Source organism: Salmo salar, chromosome ssa10 (genome assembly GCF_905237065.1).
Source record: "Salmo salar chromosome ssa10, Ssal_v3.1, whole genome shotgun sequence".
NCBI lineage: Eukaryota > Metazoa > Chordata > Actinopteri > Salmoniformes > Salmonidae > Salmo > Salmo salar.
This window is the reverse complement of record NC_059451.1, coordinates 75,613,425-75,634,333: the sequence shown is the minus strand read 5'-3', so window position 1 is coordinate 75,634,333 and position 20,909 is coordinate 75,613,425. Positions and strand designations below refer to the sequence as shown.

The 20,909-nt window shown below is 42.7% G+C and overlaps 3 protein-coding genes across 4 annotated transcripts in view; 1 reads left to right on the top strand and 2 right to left on the bottom strand.

Annotated features, from left to right (window-relative positions):
• LOC106561041 (cadherin EGF LAG seven-pass G-type receptor 1) overlaps window positions 1-9,729 on the top strand; it is an 86,950-nt gene extending 77,221 nt beyond the window's left edge. Inside the window, exons 22-35 of the mRNA XM_014124611.2 lie at window positions 27-194; window positions 2,194-2,320; window positions 2,427-2,627; window positions 3,120-3,294; window positions 5,141-5,253; window positions 5,344-5,423; window positions 5,522-5,648; window positions 5,802-5,927; window positions 6,903-7,030; window positions 7,321-7,427; window positions 7,573-7,701; window positions 7,829-8,044; window positions 8,283-8,622; window positions 8,732-9,729. Of these exons, the coding sequence (XP_013980086.2) occupies window positions 27-194; window positions 2,194-2,320; window positions 2,427-2,627; window positions 3,120-3,294; window positions 5,141-5,253; window positions 5,344-5,423; window positions 5,522-5,648; window positions 5,802-5,927; window positions 6,903-7,030; window positions 7,321-7,427; window positions 7,573-7,701; window positions 7,829-8,044; window positions 8,283-8,622; window positions 8,732-8,756 (2,062 nt within the window). The 3' untranslated portion in view covers window positions 8,757-9,729. The remainder of the gene's footprint in view (window positions 1-26; window positions 195-2,193; window positions 2,321-2,426; window positions 2,628-3,119; window positions 3,295-5,140; window positions 5,254-5,343; window positions 5,424-5,521; window positions 5,649-5,801; window positions 5,928-6,902; window positions 7,031-7,320; window positions 7,428-7,572; window positions 7,702-7,828; window positions 8,045-8,282; window positions 8,623-8,731) is intronic.
• Window positions 9,730-11,416: 1,687 nt separating this feature from the next.
• LOC106561042 (gamma-crystallin M2-like) lies at window positions 11,417-12,735 on the bottom strand. The gene is made up of 3 exons (XM_014124612.2): window positions 12,555-12,735; window positions 12,121-12,360; window positions 11,417-11,946 (listed from the first exon to the last, which is right to left on the bottom strand). Exons 1-3 carry the CDS (start codon window positions 12,585-12,587, stop codon window positions 11,662-11,664), a joined length of 558 nt encoding a protein of 185 aa, XP_013980087.2. The 5' UTR covers window positions 12,588-12,735; the 3' UTR covers window positions 11,417-11,661.
• Window positions 12,736-13,092: 357 nt separating this feature from the next.
• The window catches only part of LOC106561044 (receptor-type tyrosine-protein phosphatase eta), a 76,041-nt gene continuing 68,224 nt past the window's right edge, over window positions 13,093-20,909 (bottom strand). The window contains exons 27-34 of one of the 2 annotated variants that reach the window (XM_014124613.2): window positions 20,641-20,731; window positions 20,404-20,494; window positions 20,055-20,128; window positions 17,978-18,112; window positions 16,332-16,448; window positions 15,657-15,817; window positions 15,244-15,379; window positions 13,093-15,053 (exon numbers count right to left, since the gene is read on the bottom strand). In XM_014124613.2, the coding sequence (XP_013980088.2) occupies window positions 14,895-15,053; window positions 15,244-15,379; window positions 15,657-15,817; window positions 16,332-16,448; window positions 17,978-18,112; window positions 20,055-20,128; window positions 20,404-20,494; window positions 20,641-20,731 (964 nt within the window). In that variant the 3' untranslated portion in view covers window positions 13,093-14,894. The remainder of the gene's footprint in view (window positions 15,054-15,243; window positions 15,380-15,656; window positions 15,818-16,331; window positions 16,449-17,977; window positions 18,113-20,054; window positions 20,129-20,403; window positions 20,495-20,640; window positions 20,732-20,909) is intronic. The other variant, XM_045688101.1, reaches the window with a different exon arrangement.

Sequence of the window (20,909 nt, the reverse complement as noted above, 5' to 3'; positions counted from 1 at the left end):
GTGTGTGTGTGTGTGTGTGTGTGTAGACTCCCCAACCGGCCCATCATCAACACCCCAATTGTGAGCACGGTGGTTTACAGCGAGAGGGTACCCTTCACCATTCCTCTTGCACAACCCATCACCCTGGAATATAGACTACTGGAGACAGAGGAGAGGACCAAACCTGTCTGTGTCTACTGGAATCATTCCATCACGTAAGGATGAGTATACCTATCAATGCTCTTATTCATACAGTGGTTCCTCAATTAGAAGTTTTGAGACTTCGAGGTAATTTGTGGTTTAGTACGGTACCCTGCGTCACTGCTTCATTGCTCCAGACCAGCGCAAGGGGGAGTTGGAGCACTGAGGATGCTTTTGGGTCCCAAGTCCTGAAAATGAACGGGCGATATAAACCAAATAGAAACTGATAATTGTGCACGACTTCAAAATTGAATGTCAATGAACTGAATGATGAGGATGAAGAAGGTGATTGAATTTAGAACAATATTGTAAGAATTGCTATTACTCTGTCCTGCAGCGCACACTCAAAAAAAGACACTTATTTTTTGGGGTCAGAACAAGCTGTAACTGAACTGTAGCATATTACTTACTAAAACTGTTGTTACACTGAGCTTTTTATTCTAAGAGAAATGATCATGTTCAATTATATTCCATGATATTCTTAAGATATATGTGTTGACTGAATATAAATATAAGCAAGTGATGTCTGCTAAATAATCAAGTTGATGGCGCAGTCATATAGCCTCGGCGCCTACATAAAGCTGAGTGACTCAGTCATATAGCCTCGGCGCCTACATAAAGCTGAGTGACTCAGTCATATAGCCTCGGCGCCTACATAAAGCTGAGTGACTCAGTCATATAGCCTCGGCGCCTACATAAAGCTGAGTGACTCAGTCATATAGCCTCGGCGCCTACATAAAGCTGAGTGACTCAGTCATATAGCCTCGGCGCCTACATAAAGCTGAGTGACTCACTCATTCATGGCTTTGGATCAAAATAAATAAGTACCAACATTCTTTCTGATAGTCTTTAATAAAGAAATGTTTTGGTTATCCTGACCTGGATGCCATGTATTATAGTCTCTAAAAGGAAAAATATTACCACCGTCTCTTGCACATGTCATTTTACAGATTTGCCCTAATGAAAAATGCCCGTTAGATATTCATTTAGAATCCTCCAATCCTCCAAATGTAATTATTGGCCGAGAGCCATATAGATTGCAAAATAGTTGGGAAGAGATTTTCGATGGCACATGGTTTATGAATTGACACGCAATTTTCCGTTCCTCCTAAAATCGCTAACAGTCAAATGCATTCTCTCCGTCGCCCACACGCACTTGAAACATTTGGTTAATAAAGCGTTTAAAGGCTGACATTGGTTGTTTTTATGCATTCATGAATTAAAATGCTTTAGCTGACACGCTGCGGTTCATCTGATGAAGGGGCACATGGGCCTATTTATATAATGAATATGAATTTGGAGGGCAGAAATGATTAAATATTAAAGCATTAGACCTCTCACTAAAGGCGTCAGTCATACAACTGGTTGAAGATTAAAGGCTAGATCATTTTTCAAGCTGTTCAAACATTCATAGATGACCAGCAGGGTCAAATGCCTTTCCTGTGGCTCAGTTGGTAGAGCATGGTGTGTGCAACACCAGGGTTGTGGGCTCGATTCCCACGGGGGGCCAGCACAAAAAATGCACGAAATGGAACGTATGCATTCACTACTGTAAGTCGCTCTGGATAAGAGCGTCTGCTAAATGACTAAAATGTAAATGTAAATAATATAAACAGTGGTTATAGAGGGTGCAAACGGTAAGCTTTTCATAGCTGAGCATTGAGAGAGAGAGAGATCAAATTAATTAAGCTACATATCTTAAAATCAATCCCATATACCATGTTCTTACAAAAAAAGGTTTTAAATTCTTTAGTACAGCCAATATTAAATACTGTCAAATGCTTCTCAAAGATGCCCCTTGGTGGTCAAACTAGCACTAACTAGCATTAATGGCAACAATGGCTGACAATGAAATAACGTGCCATAGAATTCTGCGGCAGCCCACAAGGTGTGCTGTGGTATGACGCAACTTTAACAGGAAGAACCACTGTATCATAGGTTTAGAATGGAGTTTAGCTAGATTCTGTTGAAAAGGAAAAAAATCATACCCAACAATCTCTATTTTGGGTCCAGGGTTCAAGGAACGGGAGGCTGGTCTGCCAAGGGGTGTGAGCTTGTGTTCAGGAACAGCACTCACATCAGCTGCCAGTGCAGTCACATGTCCAGCTCTGCTGTGCTCATGGACATCTCCAAAAGAGAGGTACCGCCCTGAACCCTCTACCGCACACACTAGGACAGCTTTAATGTTATTATTTTATAACTTGGATTATTTGATTTTACCTCCTATTCTGTGTTTACCTCCTCAGCATGGGGAGGTCCTACCCCTGAAGATCATCACCTACACCACTGTGTCAGCATCGCTAGTGGCCCTCCTCATCACCTTCCTCCTCCTGGCCATCCTCCGGAAGCTCCGCTCCAACCTCCACAGCATCCACAAAAACCTGGTGGTGTCCATCTTCCTCTCTGAGCTCGTCTTCCTCTTCGGAATCAACCAGACTGAGAATGTGGTGAGGGCCTAGCACACGACCCTGAGGCACACCCCAAAAAACACTCTCTCTTTGTCTTCTTGCTTTATTATAGACTCTCCGCTTATTGATATACCTGCAGGATAAGACTTAGTCACTACTGTAATATATTGGTTTACAGCATTGTGCGGAGGGGAACTCCATTTGTCGGGATTTCCAAGAGGAAGGCTACAGAGCTAGCCTTGGGTCTCCTCTCCCCTCCACAACTTTGAAATGCATATGTCTTTTATGGTAGTGAGTTGTGACTGTATTGGCTGTGCCTGAGCATCTTAGTGGCTTTATCTTGGATAAAAATAGTTCTGTTTCTGTCTGGCAATGTGTGGAGTTGGCCTTAGCGATCGTATTGTGTTCTGTTGTTATAGATTAGAAGTTACTGAACCAGACATATTTCACAGACGTCACAACTGACATTTAGCACAGATTTATTTTCAAACGGGGGCTTTAATCATCTTTCCCAACATCTCTGTCCCTCAGTTCATGTGTACAGTGGTAGCCATCCTGCTGCACTACTCCTACATGTGTACATTTGCCTGGATGTTCGTGGAGGGACTTCACATCTACCGCATGCTGACTGAGGTCCGCAACATCAACCATGGCCACATGAGATTCTACTATGCCATTGGCTGGGGCGTTCCTGCCATTATCACCAGTGAGTGAGACGCACACACTCTCTCTTTCACACACACTCCCCACCGACACACACACACACACTGACAGACACACAGACACGCATGCAAACAAATACATTCCCGCTCATTTATGCACACAAAGACAGAGAGGGACACAGATCAACGGAAACAACATACCGAAAGTAACCACACCCCTGGACTTTTTCCACATTTTGTTGTGTTACAGCCTGAATTTAAAATTGATACAATTGAGATTTTGTGTCACTGGCCTACACACAATACCCCATAATGTCAAAGTGGAATTATGTTTTAGATATTTTTACAAATTAATTAAAAATGAAAGCCTGAAATGTCTTGAGACAATAAGTATTCAACCCCTTTGTTATGGCAAGCTTAAATTAGTTCAGGAGTAGAAATGTGCTTAACTAGTCACAGAATAAGTTGCAATAATGGTGTTTAACATGATTTTTGAATGACTACCTCATCTCTGTACTCCACATAACAATTATATAATGTAAGGTCCCTCAGTCAAGAAGGGAATTTCAAACACAGATTCAACCATAAAGACCAGGGAGGTTTTCAAATGCCTCACAAAGAACGGAACCTAATGGTAGATTTAAAAAAAACGGACATTGAATATCCCATTGAGCATGGTTAAGTTATTAATTACACTATCAATAAACCCAGTCACTGTAAAGATACAGGCGTCCTTCCTAACTCAGTTGCCGGAGAAGATGACAAGCGCTCAGGGATTTCACCATGAGGCCAATGGTGACTTTAAAACAGTTACAGTTTAATCGCTGTGATAGGAGAAAACTGAGGATGGATCAACAACATTGTAGTTACTCCACAATACTAACTAAACTAAATGACAGAGTGAAAATGAAGCCTCTACAGAATAAAAAATATTCCATTTCATGCATCCTGTTTGCAATAAGGTACTAAAGTAAAACTGACAAAAATGTAACAAAGAAATCATCTCTATGTCCAGAAGACAAAGTGTTATGTTTGGGGCAAATCCAACACGACGATCCTCTCTACATATTTTCAAGCATGGTGGTGGCTGCATCATGATATGGAATGCTTGTCATCGGCAAGGACTAGGGAGTTATATAGGATAAAAAGAAACGGAATAGAGCTAAGCACAGACCAAATCCTAGAGGAAAACCTGGTTCAGTCTGCTTTCCACCAGACACTGGGAGAGAAATTCATCTTTCAACAGGACAATACCCTAAAACACAAGGCCAAATATACACTGGAGTTGCTTACCAAGATGACATTGAATGTTCCTGAGTTGTCTTGTTACAGTTTTGACTTAAATCGGCTTGAAAATCTATGACAAGACTTGAAAATGGCTGTCTAACAATGATCAACTTGACAGAACTTGAAGAATGTTTTTAAAGAATAATGTGCAAATATTGTACAATCCAGGTGTGGAAATCTCTTAGAGACTTACCCAGAAACACTCCCAGCTGTAATCCCTGCCAAAGATGATTCTAACATTTATTGACTCAGGAGTGTAAATACTTAAATTAGATATTTCTGTATTTAATTTTCAATAAATCTGCAAAAATGTATGAAAATATGTTTTCACTCCCTTTGTGTGGTATTGTGTGTAAAATCTATAACACAAAAAATGTGGAATAAGTCGAGGGTATGAATACTTTCTGAAGGCACTGTACTCTTCAAGCCAGGTTTGTGGTCAATTCAAAACAAATTCCAGTCAATTTAGAAACTAAACCAAATTCGAATTCCACATTTTCCTAGTTGAAAAGCATTGTTGGGAATTGGAATTTCAGTGTAGTTCCTGAATTGACAGGAATTAAAATGGAATTGACTAACTATGTGTGTTTTCCTCTCTTGTAGGCCTGGCAGTAGGGTTGGATCCTCAGGGTTATGGTAACCCAGACTTCTGTTGGCTTTCTGTCCACGACACACTCATCTGGAGTATCGCCGGGCCCATCGCTATCGTAGTACTGGTGAGTGTGTGTTTAAGCACTCTTTATTTGTTGTACTATACTGTATTGGTTATGGCTGTTATTCATCTCCATCTCATGTATCTCCCTTAGGTCAACATTACTTTATTCTTCCTGGCCGCCAAGGCCTCGTGCGGAAAGAGACAGTGGACATTTGAGAAGACTGGAGCAATGTGAGTACTTCGGAACAGGATAGGGTTAGAAAATAGTTGGCATATAGCATAACGTGTTGGCTGGATTCCATTCAAAAATAACAACCTCTCCTCTCCAGCTGTTCTCTACGCATAGCCTTCATCCTCCTGTTGCTCATCAGTGCTACCTGGCTCCTGGGCCTCATGGCAGTCAATAGTGATATACTCTCCTTCCACTACCTCTTCGCCATCTTCAGCTGCCTCCAGGTATTTGTCTTTTTGCCTTGTCATAAAAAGTACTTCCAAATCCCTGAAATACATTGACTCTGTTTATCTGATGTGCAAATCTCTCTCTCTCTCTCTCTCTCTCTCTCTCTCTCTCTCTCTCTCTCTCTCTCTCTCTCTCTCTCTCTCTCTCAGGGTTTGTGCATCTTCTTCTTCCTCTGTATTTTCAACAAGGAGGTGAGGATCAACCTGAAGAACGTCCTCACAGGGAAGAAGTCCATAGTGGAAGATTCTACTGCCACCCGCACCACTTTACTCACAGTATGTACACATCAGTCAATATCTAAGGGTACAAAACCTGTGTACATTAAAATCCCCTGGAGTCGATAATCTAATTAGCATAATACACATTTCCCTAATATGACCATACCATCGAAAGGTGAGACTTCCAAGAAAACAGACACGTCGGTTGTTTTGCTCTAGGACGCCCACAAGCCTCACAAGACTCGTCTGAAGGTAGCCCAGTATCGGTTTGAAAAATGATTGGAAGCATACACTGAGTGTACAAAACATTAAGAAAACCTGCTCTTTCCATGACATATAATGACCAGGTGAATCCAATTTGAAGCTATGTTCCCTTATTGATGTCACTTTCAATCAGTGTAGATGAAGGGTAGGAGACACGTTTTTAAGCCTTGAGGATTTTTAAGCCTTGAGACAATTGAGAAATGGCTTGTGAATGTGTGCATTTCAGAGGGTGAATGGTCAAGACAAGATTTAAGTGCCTTTTGAACAGGGTTACAGTAGTTACAGTAGTAGGTGCCAGACGTACCGGTTTGTTTCAAGAACTGCAACGTTGCTGTGTTTTTCACACTCAACAACAGTTTCCTGTGTGTCTCAAGAATGGTCCACCACCCAATGGACATCCAGCCAACTGTGGGAAGAATTGGAGTCAACATGGGCCAGCATCCCTGTGGAACACTTTCGACACCTTGTATAGTCCTTCCCCCGATGAATTGAGGCTTTTCTGAGGGCAACAATATTTTTTATGCAAATTTTTTCATACTTACAGGGGTCCTACATTTCTAAATCAAATAGCTAAATGATCCTTGGTATGACCTTCTTAAAACAATTCCATATGTTAGCTTAGTAGAAACCCAGGCACGGGCCCTTTGATCTTACAGGGATAGATACGAGATATTCATCATAAAGGGGATCACATAAACATTACCTGATGCTGCTGATGCTGCTGATGGTGACGATTCAATCCACATTCTTCCTCTTTGATGCCCCCAGCGTTCTTTAAACGGTAAGTACGCGTTCACGGAGGAGGACGGTTTGTACCGCACGGCCATTGGAGAGTCCACTGCCTCCCTGGAAAGCACGGTCAGATCAGCCCACAGCCTCAGCAGCAGCCAGACCAGGTAACTCACTGGGTGGCAGTTGGGTTGTAGTGAAACTGGGTTTTAATTAGGGTTGCAAAACTCTAGTAACCTTCCAAAATTCCCGGCTTTCTAAGAATTATTATTGGAGGATTCTGGATTTACTGCTTATTCCCCCCTGATTCCAGGAATGTTCCAACCGGTATTTCGGGAAAACCTGGGAATTTTGGGAAGGTTACCGGAATGCTGCAACCCTAGTTCTACTGGAACAAAATTGTCGTTCATGTTCAAATTATTATTTCTGTACTCATCATGTTTCTTTCTTCCTACAGGAATGACTCGGAGCAAAAGCACACTACATCCTCCCGCTCAGCCAAAAAGAGTTACAGTGGGGAGGGAGACTCCTCCATCTTCATCCGCAAGCGTTCCAAGAAAGATAGTACGAGTCTTATGCACAAACCGTATGCAAACTGCATGTCATCTGTTTTAGTCTGATCCCGATACTTGTCGTGCCATTGGCTGCTTGGGCCTACATTTCAGATGTCCGATAGTAAGTAATAGCCCGTGTGTTTCCATGGTGACAGATTCGGACTCGGACAGCGAGCTCTCAGGGGATGAGCACAGTAGCTCCTACGCCTCATCAGACAGTGATAATGATAGCCGCAAACATAGGTGGAACAACGAGAGACCGCCCCAGCACAGTACACCCAAAGGTAACGGGACTCACGTTCAAACACACACACACACACAAATGGATATCAATAGAACTATATGGCATAAAATCTCAGATTCATTTTTAGGCGAATCTCATATAAACTGTTTATTTTTCTACTTTTGTAGTGGATACGGCAGCCAATCACATGAAGCCTTACTGGCCAGTTGAGCCGCCGACAGTCAGTGAGAGTGAGGAGCCCTGCGGGTTGGAGACGCTGCGTATGGAGACGAAGGTCAACGTGATGCTCCACCAGGACAAAAAAGTCAATGGGGAGTCACCCTCCCAGAACGGTAGTGCCCCTCCCAGCTCACCTGACAGCAACCAGACAGAGAAGAGAAGGGGTGAGAGAGAGAGACAGACTCCGATCTGACCATTCAGGCCCTTTATAATTGACCTTTGTCAAGAATGTCCCAAATCAAATGAATTGTGTGATTGAATCACCATGTCAACATTCTGTGTTATGTTTTGCTATCCAAATAAGTTGTGTGTGTGTGTGTGTCTCTGTGTGTGTTTGCTTGCATGACTGACTGTGGTCTGTACACTCACCCTTTGTGTGCGCGTGTTTGCATCCTCTGTCAGGCATTCTGAAAAACAAAATCACTTACCCTCCTCCGCTGACTGACAAGAACATGAAGAATCGCCTGCGGGAGAAATTGAGCGACTACAACCCCCCCACCATCTCCCCCAGAACTACCCCAGTCCCCGTCCCCCCGTCTCCCGTCTCCCCCCGTCTTTGCGCTGTAACCGGGGCCAACCGGGTCCTCATCAAACCCCCACCTCGCCCACCCGTGCCTCCACGCCCTCCGTTGTCTCCACGGGACCTGCGCAACGGGTTTGTCATGACAACGACGAGGACGACAATGTCGCCATTGGTCAATGGTGTCAACGGGGTTCAATACGCCCAAGACTCAGACTCAGAGTGAGTGGTCACGAGATACTGGCAGCCATGTTGCATGTCTAACAGATGTGTTGGATAATACGTCAGTCACTTTCTGACTTTTAAAAACTCTCTCTGTCTCTCTCAACAGTGGTAGCAACGAAACCTCAATCTGACCTGGATGGAATTCCAGGTAGACAACCAAGGAAGAGGGGCTACTGCGCTAATACCATATGTGGGATTCAAGGGTCACTATGACCCATTCCAGTAGGCCACAGGACCCCTAAACTCATATGGAGATCAGTGTCACCGCAGACAGTTGCCTGCCCAAGGGAAAAAGGGACGAAAGTGTTAGACTAAATCCCACAGGACAGCGTGAAAACTACATGTCCCAGCATGCAGCATTGAGTTGGAAAAACAAAACAATGCACTTCACGGCATGGCCACCAAGTGACGCTGTCTGTAGTTATTCAGTGCAGGCGGCATCAGACAGCAGGTTGGGATTGAAGACTTTTCTATCACCAGATGTGCCATGATGTGACGCTGACCTCATGAATCAGTAAGACCTCACTAAGTGCCCAGCTGTGTTTGCTCACAGAGGCAGAAACATCAAAAAAACGAATCAAAGCCGTTGGTCTGTGTAATTACGATGTAGATATTTTTTCTTCTTCTTTGTTACTTGTTTATAGGACAGGAATAACTCATTTGTACATTGTAAGGGTTATTATTGTAATATGATATTTCTGGGACGTCATGTGTAGATGTGACAGTCAACAAGGTTTTTTACGGATGTTTTACAAATTTGCCACTTTTTTTAAGAAAACCATCCACAGCATGTAAAGTACTCCCAGTCTGAAAATACTCTGCTGATAACAATGGGATTTTTAAAGTATTCAAACACTCACATAGTAAGTGTAGCTGAACAAAAGCCATCTTGAAGTAGTAATTGTAACATAGGGAGGTGCGTTCATCTCTGTATTAGAGTAAAGGTCTTGTCCATTCCAATGGTATCTAAATCCAGTCCTGGTCACTGAATGACTTTGAATGAGAAAAATGCACTGAAACCTTAATACTTGCATTACAAGTTCCAGTCAATATCAGAGTAATATGTAGAAATAAATTGCTACTCTAGAATGGTTAGTAGAAGCATTAAGGTGTGTTGCCTTTTGATTGTTAACTTTAGCATGTTGTGTCATTGTAACCCTTTTTATATTCTTATCGTTTTGTCTTTCCATGTACGTATCTCTGGAGATCCTCAAGCCATAGAGCATTGTAAATGTTCAGCCAGTAACATGTCCGTATTCTGATTTTCAACTCATTAGAATAGTAAGTTAACAGTTTTATTTCCAAGAATACAGTAGTCATTTAATGTATCAACAGCGTGCCTTTCTCCCTGCCACCGCATAGCATAGTGTCTAAATGCAAGGTAACCACTTCGATCTACTTTAATGATACTTTCATCCCTCAGTTCCCCTTCCGCTCTTTCATGTTTACAGATGAGTCATGTCTCTATAAATCTGTTCTCTTTCAAGTACTTGTTTTCGATGTATCACATATGGAGATTCACTGGAGGTGGATCACTACGAAGAACCAATCACACAACGTCTGTCGGACACAGGTGAGCCCTCCCTCCTTATAAGGCGCAACTCGCTGGCCACCGGTCAATCTGTTGTCTGAAGGATGCTGACGAGACGCCGGTGTAGAACAAGAAGAAGAAAGGGAGGGGAGAGGACATGCGGAGAAGATGGCGGAAACTGAGGCTTTGTTTGAAATTGCTAGTGCATCGGGTGAAGCTAATAGCACAGAAAGTGAGAATGAGTGGGTTACAGTTGTGAAGAAGATGGGAAACAAGAAAAGTAAAGTTGTGGTGTAAAATAGGAAATCCCTAGACTCGTTTTTAGTCAGATTGAGGGTTTTAGATCAATGCTACTTGGGAAATCCATTTAACATCTCGAGGAAAATCTGGAATGTGTTAGAGGAAAGTGTGGAGTTGGTGAGAGTCACAGGAAGTGGGCTTATTTAGATTTCTTTGTGTGTCCACTGAGCTTTTTTTAATAAGACTAAAACAGATATCAGAGTGGAATGTTTCCTGTATGGATTTTCGTAGCAGGGTGCCTATCAAGGGGGTTATTTCTGGGGTGGAGCAAGAACTAAAGGCAGAAGATATTACTGACAACATCGATGGAGTGGTTGGTGCACGTCGACTGACCTGTATGTTGGACAGAGAAAATAAAATCACTTCATCCATGCCACTGTTCTTTGATGAGGAGTCTCTCCCTTCTCATATAAAGTTAGGATTTGTGAGATACCCTGTTGTGCACAAGCCCCTTCAGTGTCATAAATGTAAACGATTTGGTCATGTGTCAAGTGTGTGCTGAAGGGAAGAGTATCGTATGCCAGATGAAGTGAAATGCTGCAACTGTGGAGGTGAACATGAGCCTGAATTCCTGGAATGCCCTGTTAGGGTGAAGGAGAATAAGGTGTCCAGAGTAAGGAGTGTCCAGCGTGTCTCCTATCTTGAGGATGTGAGAAGAGTGGAAGGAATGAGTGGCGGGGAAGAAACAATGGTGGTAGAGCCACCACGACCAGTGAAGGTTTCTCATCAACCGAGGGATCATGAAGAGGCATGCTTGAGAATGACCAGAGGGCGGGTGAGTGGCACCTTATAAGGAGGGAGGGCTCATCTCATTCGCCACTTGACCTGTCTGCCTCCTGTGATTAGTTCTTCATAGTGATCCGCCTTCGGCGAATCCCCATATGTGATACATCTCACTCACTTATCAGAGAACCGGGGTAACGAAAGTAACCTTAAGTTATTGTTTCACAGACACTGGAATAATTATTGTAATATGTATATATTTATTTTTTTGTGAAAAGACACTGGCAATCAGACTCTAGGAACAGTAAATTAAGCCACATTTGGATTTTTGTATTATTATGTATTTCTTCGGTCATTAAGAATTGGTAGGTATATGAAATATTTGCATGTTTTCAGTATGGCCTGTCAAGGTGTTTGGGTAAAGGGTAAAATAGATACATTTTATTCAATTGCTTCTCTTGTTTACATTAGTAAAGCAATATCTAGTAACAGGACTCATTGATACGCCTCATGCTCATGAATCTCATGCCCATAGAGCCCATGCTCATCTGATTGAAGTTTCTGTACTCTCCAGGCCTCATGTACATCATCCTGCCTCTGTACTGGGGCTGCTCGTACATGAGCCAGTGGCCGTCCATCACGTTGCAGGACATGCAGTTGTTCATGCGGTAACGACCCATGATGTCGTCACAGTCGTCCATCATCTCGTGCATCTGACCTCCGAAGTTCTCCCTCTCGTAGATCCTCATCCTGTAAGATCCTCTGTGCTGTAACATGATGAACAACATGTTTTACTGAGAAATCTGCACAGTTCAGGAACTTCCTAAAAAATGTGTAATGTAGCATCATAGATGGTAGACATATTGAGGAATGGACACAGGTGTATGTTTCTCAGAAATCAGCGCCATAAAATGCTACAAACGAAATGTCATTGGGTTTACCATGGGGATCATGCGACAGGACCTGATGTCGTTCATTCCCATCATGCGCTGGTAGTCAGAGTACTCTCCCCTCCTCATGAACCACTGGTTTCCCATGTAGTTGGGGCGGTCGTAGACCATGAAGCAGCCACTCTCAACCCTGCAGGACTGGCAGCGGCTCAGGTAGGAGGACATGTCAGGGCAGTCGCTCATGCACTCATAGGAACGACCCTGGAAGTTCCTGTCCTCGTAGAAGGTGATCTGAAAATAAGCAGGAATCCTTTTTATGAACCATTCAAACTTACAAAAACACATTGCTACATTCTGGGCCCTATCCAATCCCACTAGTAATCAGGTTTCTGCAATTAAGGTTGTCTTGTGCTCTGACACTAGAGTATAAGAGAGCCCTTAGTCTAGCTATCTAGGAAAATGTATATATATGCACTAAAATATACTTTGCTGTGCATGTTCATGCCGGTGGAGGTCATTTTGTCTCTCTGTGCTGCTGCTGCTGCTCTGGATGTGGAACTGATATCCTACCTGTTTAAAACCTTTCTTTTTATACCTGTGGCCACATTGTACTAACCCCTGACTCAGCAACATGGCCTAGAGGCCCATAGAGCACTGCGGTTTGTCTAGGGACATGGCTCCATCAAAATAACTTGAAAAATGCTGTTTCTCTCTGAACAAAGTAACAATGACCCTTTGTGAAAGGGTTAACAATAAACAGTCCTACCCTTGTCCCGTTTTAGCTGATGTTCATGAGGAATTTGCAAATGATACTTTCTAGTGCTTACCTCAAAGAATTCAACACAGAATAACTACCGTGTTTACCAAATGTTACAATTTGTTGCTTGTTTCGATTTTTTATTGAGGTTTTTTACCCCAGTTAGTGTGGCCTAATTGAACAAAAGCTTGGGCTGTTGTCTCAGTCAACGCTATGGACATGGTGGGCAAATAGTGAAACAGAGAAGTTGACACTTGTAGAGAGAAAAGAGTGCAACATTTTTAATCCCAGGATCGACAGACGGAAGGATACAAATAGAACATCTTTACCTTTTCCTCCTCTGCATTGTACCAGCAAGCATCACATAGTGTATCATAGTGTATCACACAGCATTGTAACACAATTCCTACACCACTCCATAAAACTTCATAAAACTCTGAGGAAGACTATCTGCGGAGTCAGCAATGTACATTATGATACAAAGACAGTACAACAATATCAGGAGAGTGGCTTTAAATTCAATCACAGCTGATCTGTAAATCTATGACCTATGTCCAGAAACATCCCTTATTCCCAAGCCATTTATAGATATTTGTGTAGTTTTGGCAAAAATAATCCACCAAGCATATCACAATCGGAAAAGCTAGGTAGAGCCACTACCATGTTGCTTTTACCAATCCAATTCTTTCTGATCTAGGGAGTAAGAGGTTGTTTCTGGACAGGGCCCATGAATTCATGTATATATAACCACATATTTCCAAAAAGGGCAAATTGCCTCATGGAAAACTGCCATCCCAATGACTGCAAACCTTTTCCTGCTCCTATGATAGAAATATCACCGATAGACATTACGCAAAGCATTACATGAGCCCCTTTCTATAGAACATACAGTAGGTCAACAACAAGCAGTAGGGAAACATTTCATAATGCGTAGCCTATGAGTCTTTGAGGGTGAGAGATGAGCTGAGTTTACAGACTGAAGTTTTGTGAGGGGTGATTTCGTATCGAATGGTGATTTCGTATTGCACAAAGTGGGTTGCAACAGTCAGGAGGGCCACAGGCTCACACAGCAGTTTCTCAATCATTTCTCACGATCACCTCAAGAATATGTACACCAACATTAAACAGCTATAGGAGAATTTAAAAAGCTACAGTGTAAGAAAAACGTAAACGCATCCAGTGCTTTACGTAGAACAGCGCATGAAAACCCAAAGGTTCTCACGAAACTCCTCGTTTTGAACGTTGTTGAGCTATCCAAATTCTCTGGAGTGAAAGTGTAACATTTGGCTTTAAATATCTAATACTAAATAATATTTGTATAGGCCTATTGCCAGAAGTAGTTCTCTTATCCTCCTCTAAAACAGTGTATTTTGCTTGTCCTGTCATTGTACATAAAGAACAATATAATTGCACCACCTAGTGGAAACTCTTGGGAGGGCACATCAAGGCACAGGAGAGGAGAGTTTATGATTATTATTTTTTTTTAATTGTTGGATAATTGTTATCTTGGGTGCTAATCCCTACCTAAAGATGGAGATATATGGCAAACACAACATTGGGCACATTTAACAATACACGAGATCTGCATTTAATTGTATATTAATATACAGTGCATATATATCTTTGTATTCATTTACATCTTACACAGTATAACCACACATCCTTTCACATATATTACCTGAGCAAGTATTCTTAACATATTGGCAATACTACAACAATCACAATAAGAGAGCAAGCAGACATTCAAAGTATCAGCAATATAAAAATATGGAAATATAAGAATTACATCTCTAAAATATAATTGTATGTACATTCCATTGTTGGTCTTTGGATGACAATTGTGCGTCTGTTCTTCTGAACAGTTACCTCCCTTGTTATTTTTCCCTACTTCCACAACATGTCTACCAAATAAATACTACACAAACTAGATAAATAAATACAGTGAGAGTCTATGAAAAAGACTTTCCCTTTTCTAAGCTTGTCTCTACAGGCCTGTCTGGCTGATACTGGAGGAGGGGGAGTGGAGGAAGACTGGGGAGGAATAGAGAGGAATGAGTGGACCAGAGGACTACGCATTGTGGTAGCCATTCTTAGATGTATCTTTCCTGGGTTCTACGTTCTCGTAGATGGTGAGCGCAGCCGTGTTCTGGTAGATTAAATCCACGTTGGTTCCAGTTCTGGATCGGATGATGTCCATGGCACACTGGTTTAGGAACACATACTGCTCCTGTAAGACAATAACACAATGTTCTACTATTAGGATGAAGCAAACTGACCGTTCAGATGTCAAAACATTTTCACCTAGTGACCACATAAGCACCCGTAGCATAACTTAACCACAGTGACGTATTGTACAGTAGGCCTGTAATAAACCCAGAAACATGCTGAAAGGTAGACCAGTGTGGGCAGTGACTGACCTCTGTCTGAACCATGAGGGGCCGGTGCATGCGCAGGTCGTGGATGGTGCCGTACACGTCCACCATACTCTCCCTCTCTATCTGGAAGATCAGCCGGTCGATGGCTATGAAGGTGCCTGTACGACCCACACCCGCACTGAGTGGAGAGAGAGACAGAGGAGAGAGAGCGAGCAAGGGGGAGAGAGAGAAGAGAGAGAGAGAGCGAGAGAGAGGAGAGAGAGAGTGAGAGAGAGAGAGGAGAGAGAGAACTAATGTTAATTGACTTAAACCAATAACGCTTCTTGAAGTTAACTGAGATAAACAATGTGTGTGTGTGTGTGTGTGTGTGTGTGTGTGTGTGTGTGTGTGTGTGTGTGTGTGTGTGTGTGTGTGTGTGTGTGTGTGTGTGTGTGTGTGTGTGTGTGTGTGTGTACCTGCAGTGGACGACAGTGGGGGAGTGGCGTGAGTACTGGTCCATGTGTTCTCGGACCAGGTGTCTGAAGTTGATGAGCAGCTCGGTGGTCTCGGGGACGCCGTGGTCTGGCCAGGCTGTGAAGTGGAAGTGACGTACTGAGCGTGTCTCAACCGTCTTCACCTGTCAGCCAATCACAAACACAGGGACACGTACCGATAAGCACTAAGGAATGCATGACATGTAATGAATGACCCCTTCAAGGATCTGATTAACAGAGTCGTAGTTGAATCAGAAAATATCTGCTCAAATACATTTAAAACATTTTTTTTTTAAATTTTAAAATTTAACTAGGCAAGTCAGTTAAGAACAAATTCTTATTTACAATGACGATCTACACCGGCCAGACCTGGACGACGCTAGGCCAATTGTGCGTCGCCCTATGGTACTCGCAATTACGGCTGGATGTGATACAGCCTGGAAATCGAACCAGGGACTGTAATGACACCTCTAGCACTGAGATGCAGTGCCTTAGACTGCTGCGCCACTCGGGAATGAATGGAACAGAGTTGAACATGTGGTTTCCATATGTTTGATGTGTTTGATACCGTTCCATTTATTCCATTCCAGCCATAACAAGGAGCCTGTCCTCCTATAGCTCTTCGCACCAGCCTCCTCTGTTATCAAAATAACTTACATTTTTTACGTCAAAGTCCCTGATGGTCCAGTCTTCTAGGGGGATCTCAGAGGTGGTTGTCACGGTGATATTCTCAAAGTGCTTGGTCTCAGATGGATAGTATTCCTCACATTTGACCTTAGCAGAGAGAGGTGGGTGGGTGAGAGACAGGTGTGCTGTTATGAATTGGGGTAGCATAGTGTGAGGACATGTGGGTCAGGACTTCTTTCCATAGAGTTAGATAGAGGACTCATCTTTGTATCTGTGCCATTAAGGCGTCTGTGACAGCATGGGCAGTGCCATTGAGGCTATCCCCATTTTAAAGTAGTACATTTTCTTCTTCTTTTGTGTTTGAAAAAAGCGCAACACTAATATTGGTGATTTACCTCTTCCTGCGAGTCCTAAACCAAATTGTGTGTGTCATTCATTTATTGTGGCCACTAGATGATAGTGATATATCATAAAGCCATTTACTAACCATAGGCAACCCAATTTGGAAGAAGAAGACAATGCTCTCCGTTTTTCATCTAGTTGTTCAGTACAGTTTCCATTAAAATTAAACGTTCCACACATTTTGTTTTCGTACTGAAAGCAGCCCTTGATAACTGATGATTGCACAGGTGTGTGGGTTTGGCACTTAGTGTGAGAGAGGTGGACAGGTTAGCCTTTCGGCCTGGTGTCCTGCCAGTGTTTGTTTGTGTAAATACCCTTGTTTGGGCATGCCTTTTGCAATTTCTGTGTAGATTTTTGGTCGCCGTCCTTGCTTGGGCTTGACGACTGGCGTCGAGACCGATCCGGCCCTGAATCTGGTAGTGTGCTGTCGTGTGTTTGTGTGTGTGTTAGATTTGTTTTTATTTAACCAGGAAATTCCCATTGAGACACCATACCTGTCCGAGAAGGCAGCAGCAGTCAGTACAACATTACAAAGTATAAAACGTACAGTACAATCAACACAGCAACACATCATCAAGCCGATCTGAGCCCGATTTGCCAAAAGCATCTTAAGGCTAAGTTCATCAAATGAACCATAGGTTGTATATGAACACATACAGTACCAATGTAGTTATCTGCACATGTAAAGCAAGGTCCAGCCCACCATTTGACACAAGGTGCAATGGTGGGTGAGCGACTTGGCATTTGTGACAAAGCGCAAAGATGCACAATAGACTGAGTCCAGTCTTTGTAGCAACAAGGAGGCTGCATACATGTACAGCATAATCAATTACTGAAAGAAACATGGCTTGAACAAACCTCAAATGGAAAACAAGCCTTGTGAGAATTGTGAGCTTCCTCACAAGATTATCCTTGTGAACTTTGTAGACAGCTTCTGGTCTAACTATATACCAAAGTATTTATAGGGTGACACCTTTTAAATGGATGTGCCCCCAGACGTGAAAAGGGCTAACCTTCTCTGGCTGAGATCCGGCTATGGTGGAATTCCTGAATTTCATTTTTGGTGCATTCAAGACTAGCTTAACACCATATAGAGAGGTCTGCAGTGACTAAAAGGCAGTCTGGAGCGCTTCAACAACCTGAACCAGAGAAGGAGCATTGGAGTAGATGACTATATATTCTGCATACAGACGCAGCTTGGCTGGTTACATCCCCTTTCCAACACACTAAATGTGTGCGTGTGCACGCGTACGTGTGTGTGTGTGTGTACTCACTCGTCCCTGTTCGTTACAGCGTGTCAGCATGACCAGAGTCTGGACGTTCTTCTCCCAGATCATCCTCCAGAACTCGTTGACAGTGCCGGGCAAAGGACCCTGGGCCGCAATAAACTCCTTCCTGGAGTTGTAACCCTGGCAGTGGGGACATATTGACCCAGAACGTAAGCATCTACAACAAGCACTATCGAACTTTCGTAAATATTTTAATTGAAAATCTGTATATCCTGGTAATGTGAAACGGATGTGATATAAGAGATGAAATACTTCTATAACATACTTCTATAACCTGAAAATAAAGACTTATATCTGAGTGTTAATTTTAGTTACAGTGTCTTGCAAAAGTATTCATCCCCCTTGGTGTTTTTCCTATTTTGTTGCATTACAACCTGTAATTTAAATTGATTTTTATTTGGATTTCATGTAATGGACATACAAAAAATAGGCCAAATTGGTGAAGTGAAATGAAAAAAATTACTTGTTTAAAAAAAAAGGGGAAAAAAAGGAAAAGTGGTGCGTGCATATGTATTCACCCCTTTGCTATGAAGCCCCTAAATAAGATCTGATGCAACCAATTACATTCAGAAGTCACTTAATTAGTTAAATAAAGTCCATCTGTGTGCAATCTAAGTGTCACATGATCTCAGTATATATACACCAGTTCCGAATGGCACCAGAGTCTGCAACAATACTAAGCAAGGGACACCACCAAGCAAGCGGCACCATGAAGACAAAAGGAGCTCTCCAAACAGGTCAGGGACAAAGTTATGGAGAAGTACAGATCAGGGTTGGGTTATAAAAAAATATCAGAAACTTTGAACGTCCCACGGAGCACCATTAAATCCATTATTAAAAAATGGAAAGAATATGGCACCACAACAAACCTGCCAAGAGAGGGCCGCCCACCAAAACTCTCGGACCAGGCAAGGAGGGCATTAATCAGGGAGGCAACAAAGAGACCAAAGATAAACCTGAAGGAGCTGCAAAGCTCCACAGCGGAGATTGGAGTATCTGTCCATAGGACCACTTTAAGCTGTACACTCCACAGAGTTGGGCTTTATGGAAGAGTGGCCACAAAAAAGTCATTGCTTAAAGAAAAAAAATAAGCAAACACGTTTGGTGTTTGCCAAAAGGCATGTGGGAGACTCCCCAAACATATGGAAGAAGGTATTCTGGTCAGATGAGACTCAAATGTAGCTTTTTGGCCATCAAGGAAAACGCTATGTCTGGTGCAAATCCAACACCTCTCATCACCCCGAGAACACCATCCCCACAGTGAAGCATGGTGGTGGCAGCATCAGGATCTGGTGATGTTTTTCAATGGCAGGGACTGGGAAACTGGTCAGAATTGAAGGAATGATGGATGGCGCTAAATACAGGGAAATTCTTGAGGGAAACCTGTTTCACTCTTCCAGAGATTTGAGACTGGGACGGAGTTTCACCTTCCAGCAGAACAATGACCCAAAGCATACTGCTAAAGCAACACTCGAGTGGTTTAAGGGGAAACATTTCAATGTCTTGGAATGGTCTAGTCAAAGCCCAGACCTCAATCCAATTGAGAATCTGTGGTATGACTTAAAGATTGCTGTACACCAGCGGAACCCATCCAACTTGAAGGAGCTGAAGCAGTTTTTCCTTTAAAAATAGGCAAAAATCCCAGTGCTAGATGTGCCAAGCTTATAGAGACATACCCCAAGAGACTCTCAGCTGTAATTGCTGCAAAAGGTGACTCGACAAAGTATTGACTTTGGGCGGGTTGAATACTTATGCACGCTCAAATTTTCTGTTTTTGTTGTGTTATTTCTTGTTTGTTTCACAATAAAACATATTTTGCATCTTAAAAGTGATAGGAATGTTGTGTAAATCAAATGATACAAACCCCCCCAAAAATAAATTTCAATTCCAGGTTGTAAGGCAACAAAATAGGAAAAATGCCAAGGGGGTGAATACTTTTGCAAGCCACTGTATCTAGCTATATCGATCCTCCTTTGTGAAATAAGCCTAGAGCAGAGCTGAATCAGAGAGGGTCAGAGAAAGCTGATTATGATAGCGATGATGATGATGGGTCAGTACGCACCGGGATGTAGTTAGAATTGATGTAGTCGTCAAATGGACTTCCATGGATGGACAGTTTCACTCTAGAGGAATCATCTGGGATGTGGGAAAGAGGAGCAATGAGGATTGATAGAACTGAAAGAGAATTCCTGTCACTCTGCCCAGAGACAAAGCATCATGCTCCCAACCACTCTAGTGTAAATGCTTGTTTGAATAAACAGCTAAGCTATTGAATAAACAAAGGAGTTAGTCTGTATGGAAATGATGATGGAGGATTAGATATGATAAGCTATGGTAGCTATGGTAAGCAGTGGCAGGGGGACAGGGGTCGTTGTCATGGAGACAGGGGTCAGGGGTCATGGTTGACTCACAGGGAAGCACATTGTTGTAGCGGTTCTTGGACTTGTTCTCCATGGCCAAAGCGCTGGTTTTTGCTTGGGCTGTTCCCACTAGCTTCAGGTCCTAGAGGGAGAGGGAGACATTAGGCAACCAGGAACGAGTTGCTTACAAAGAAACACAGGCACATTTACAGAATACAGAACATCAACTGATGCCCGATGGAACATCCAAAATATGTGCATGAACGAATAAATAGATTTATATTTTACCTCAAACTCCTCAGCGAAACCACAGTTGGAGTCTGCTCTCTGCTTCTTGTAATAAGCCTCATAGTCCTCCACCCTCACAACAACGGTTCTGCTAATAGAGACACAGGAGACAAGCATTAACACAAACATGAGTGACACCAAGAAACGGTGTGTAACTCTACCTGTTGCATCATTCAAGTTGTTAAGATGGCGCCGAAGAAGATGGCTGACATTTTACATGCCCGTAACCAATTGTGCTATTTTGTTCGTTTTTTGGGGGTTTGTAACTT

Excerpts from the sequence above, each read along its gene's own strand:
- LOC106561042 (XM_014124612.2), bottom strand. The coding sequence starts at position 12,587 with ATGACCTCCACCGGCATGAACATGCACAGCAAA. Across the intron at positions 12,361-12,554 it reads GCATGAACATGCACAGCAAA|ATCACCTTCTACGAGGACAG; the intron begins GTATATTTTAGT and ends GCTTATTTTCAG. Across the intron at positions 11,947-12,120 it reads CCTGTCGCATGATCCCCATG|CACAGAGGATCTTACAGGAT; the intron begins GTAAACCCAATG and ends ATCATGTTACAG.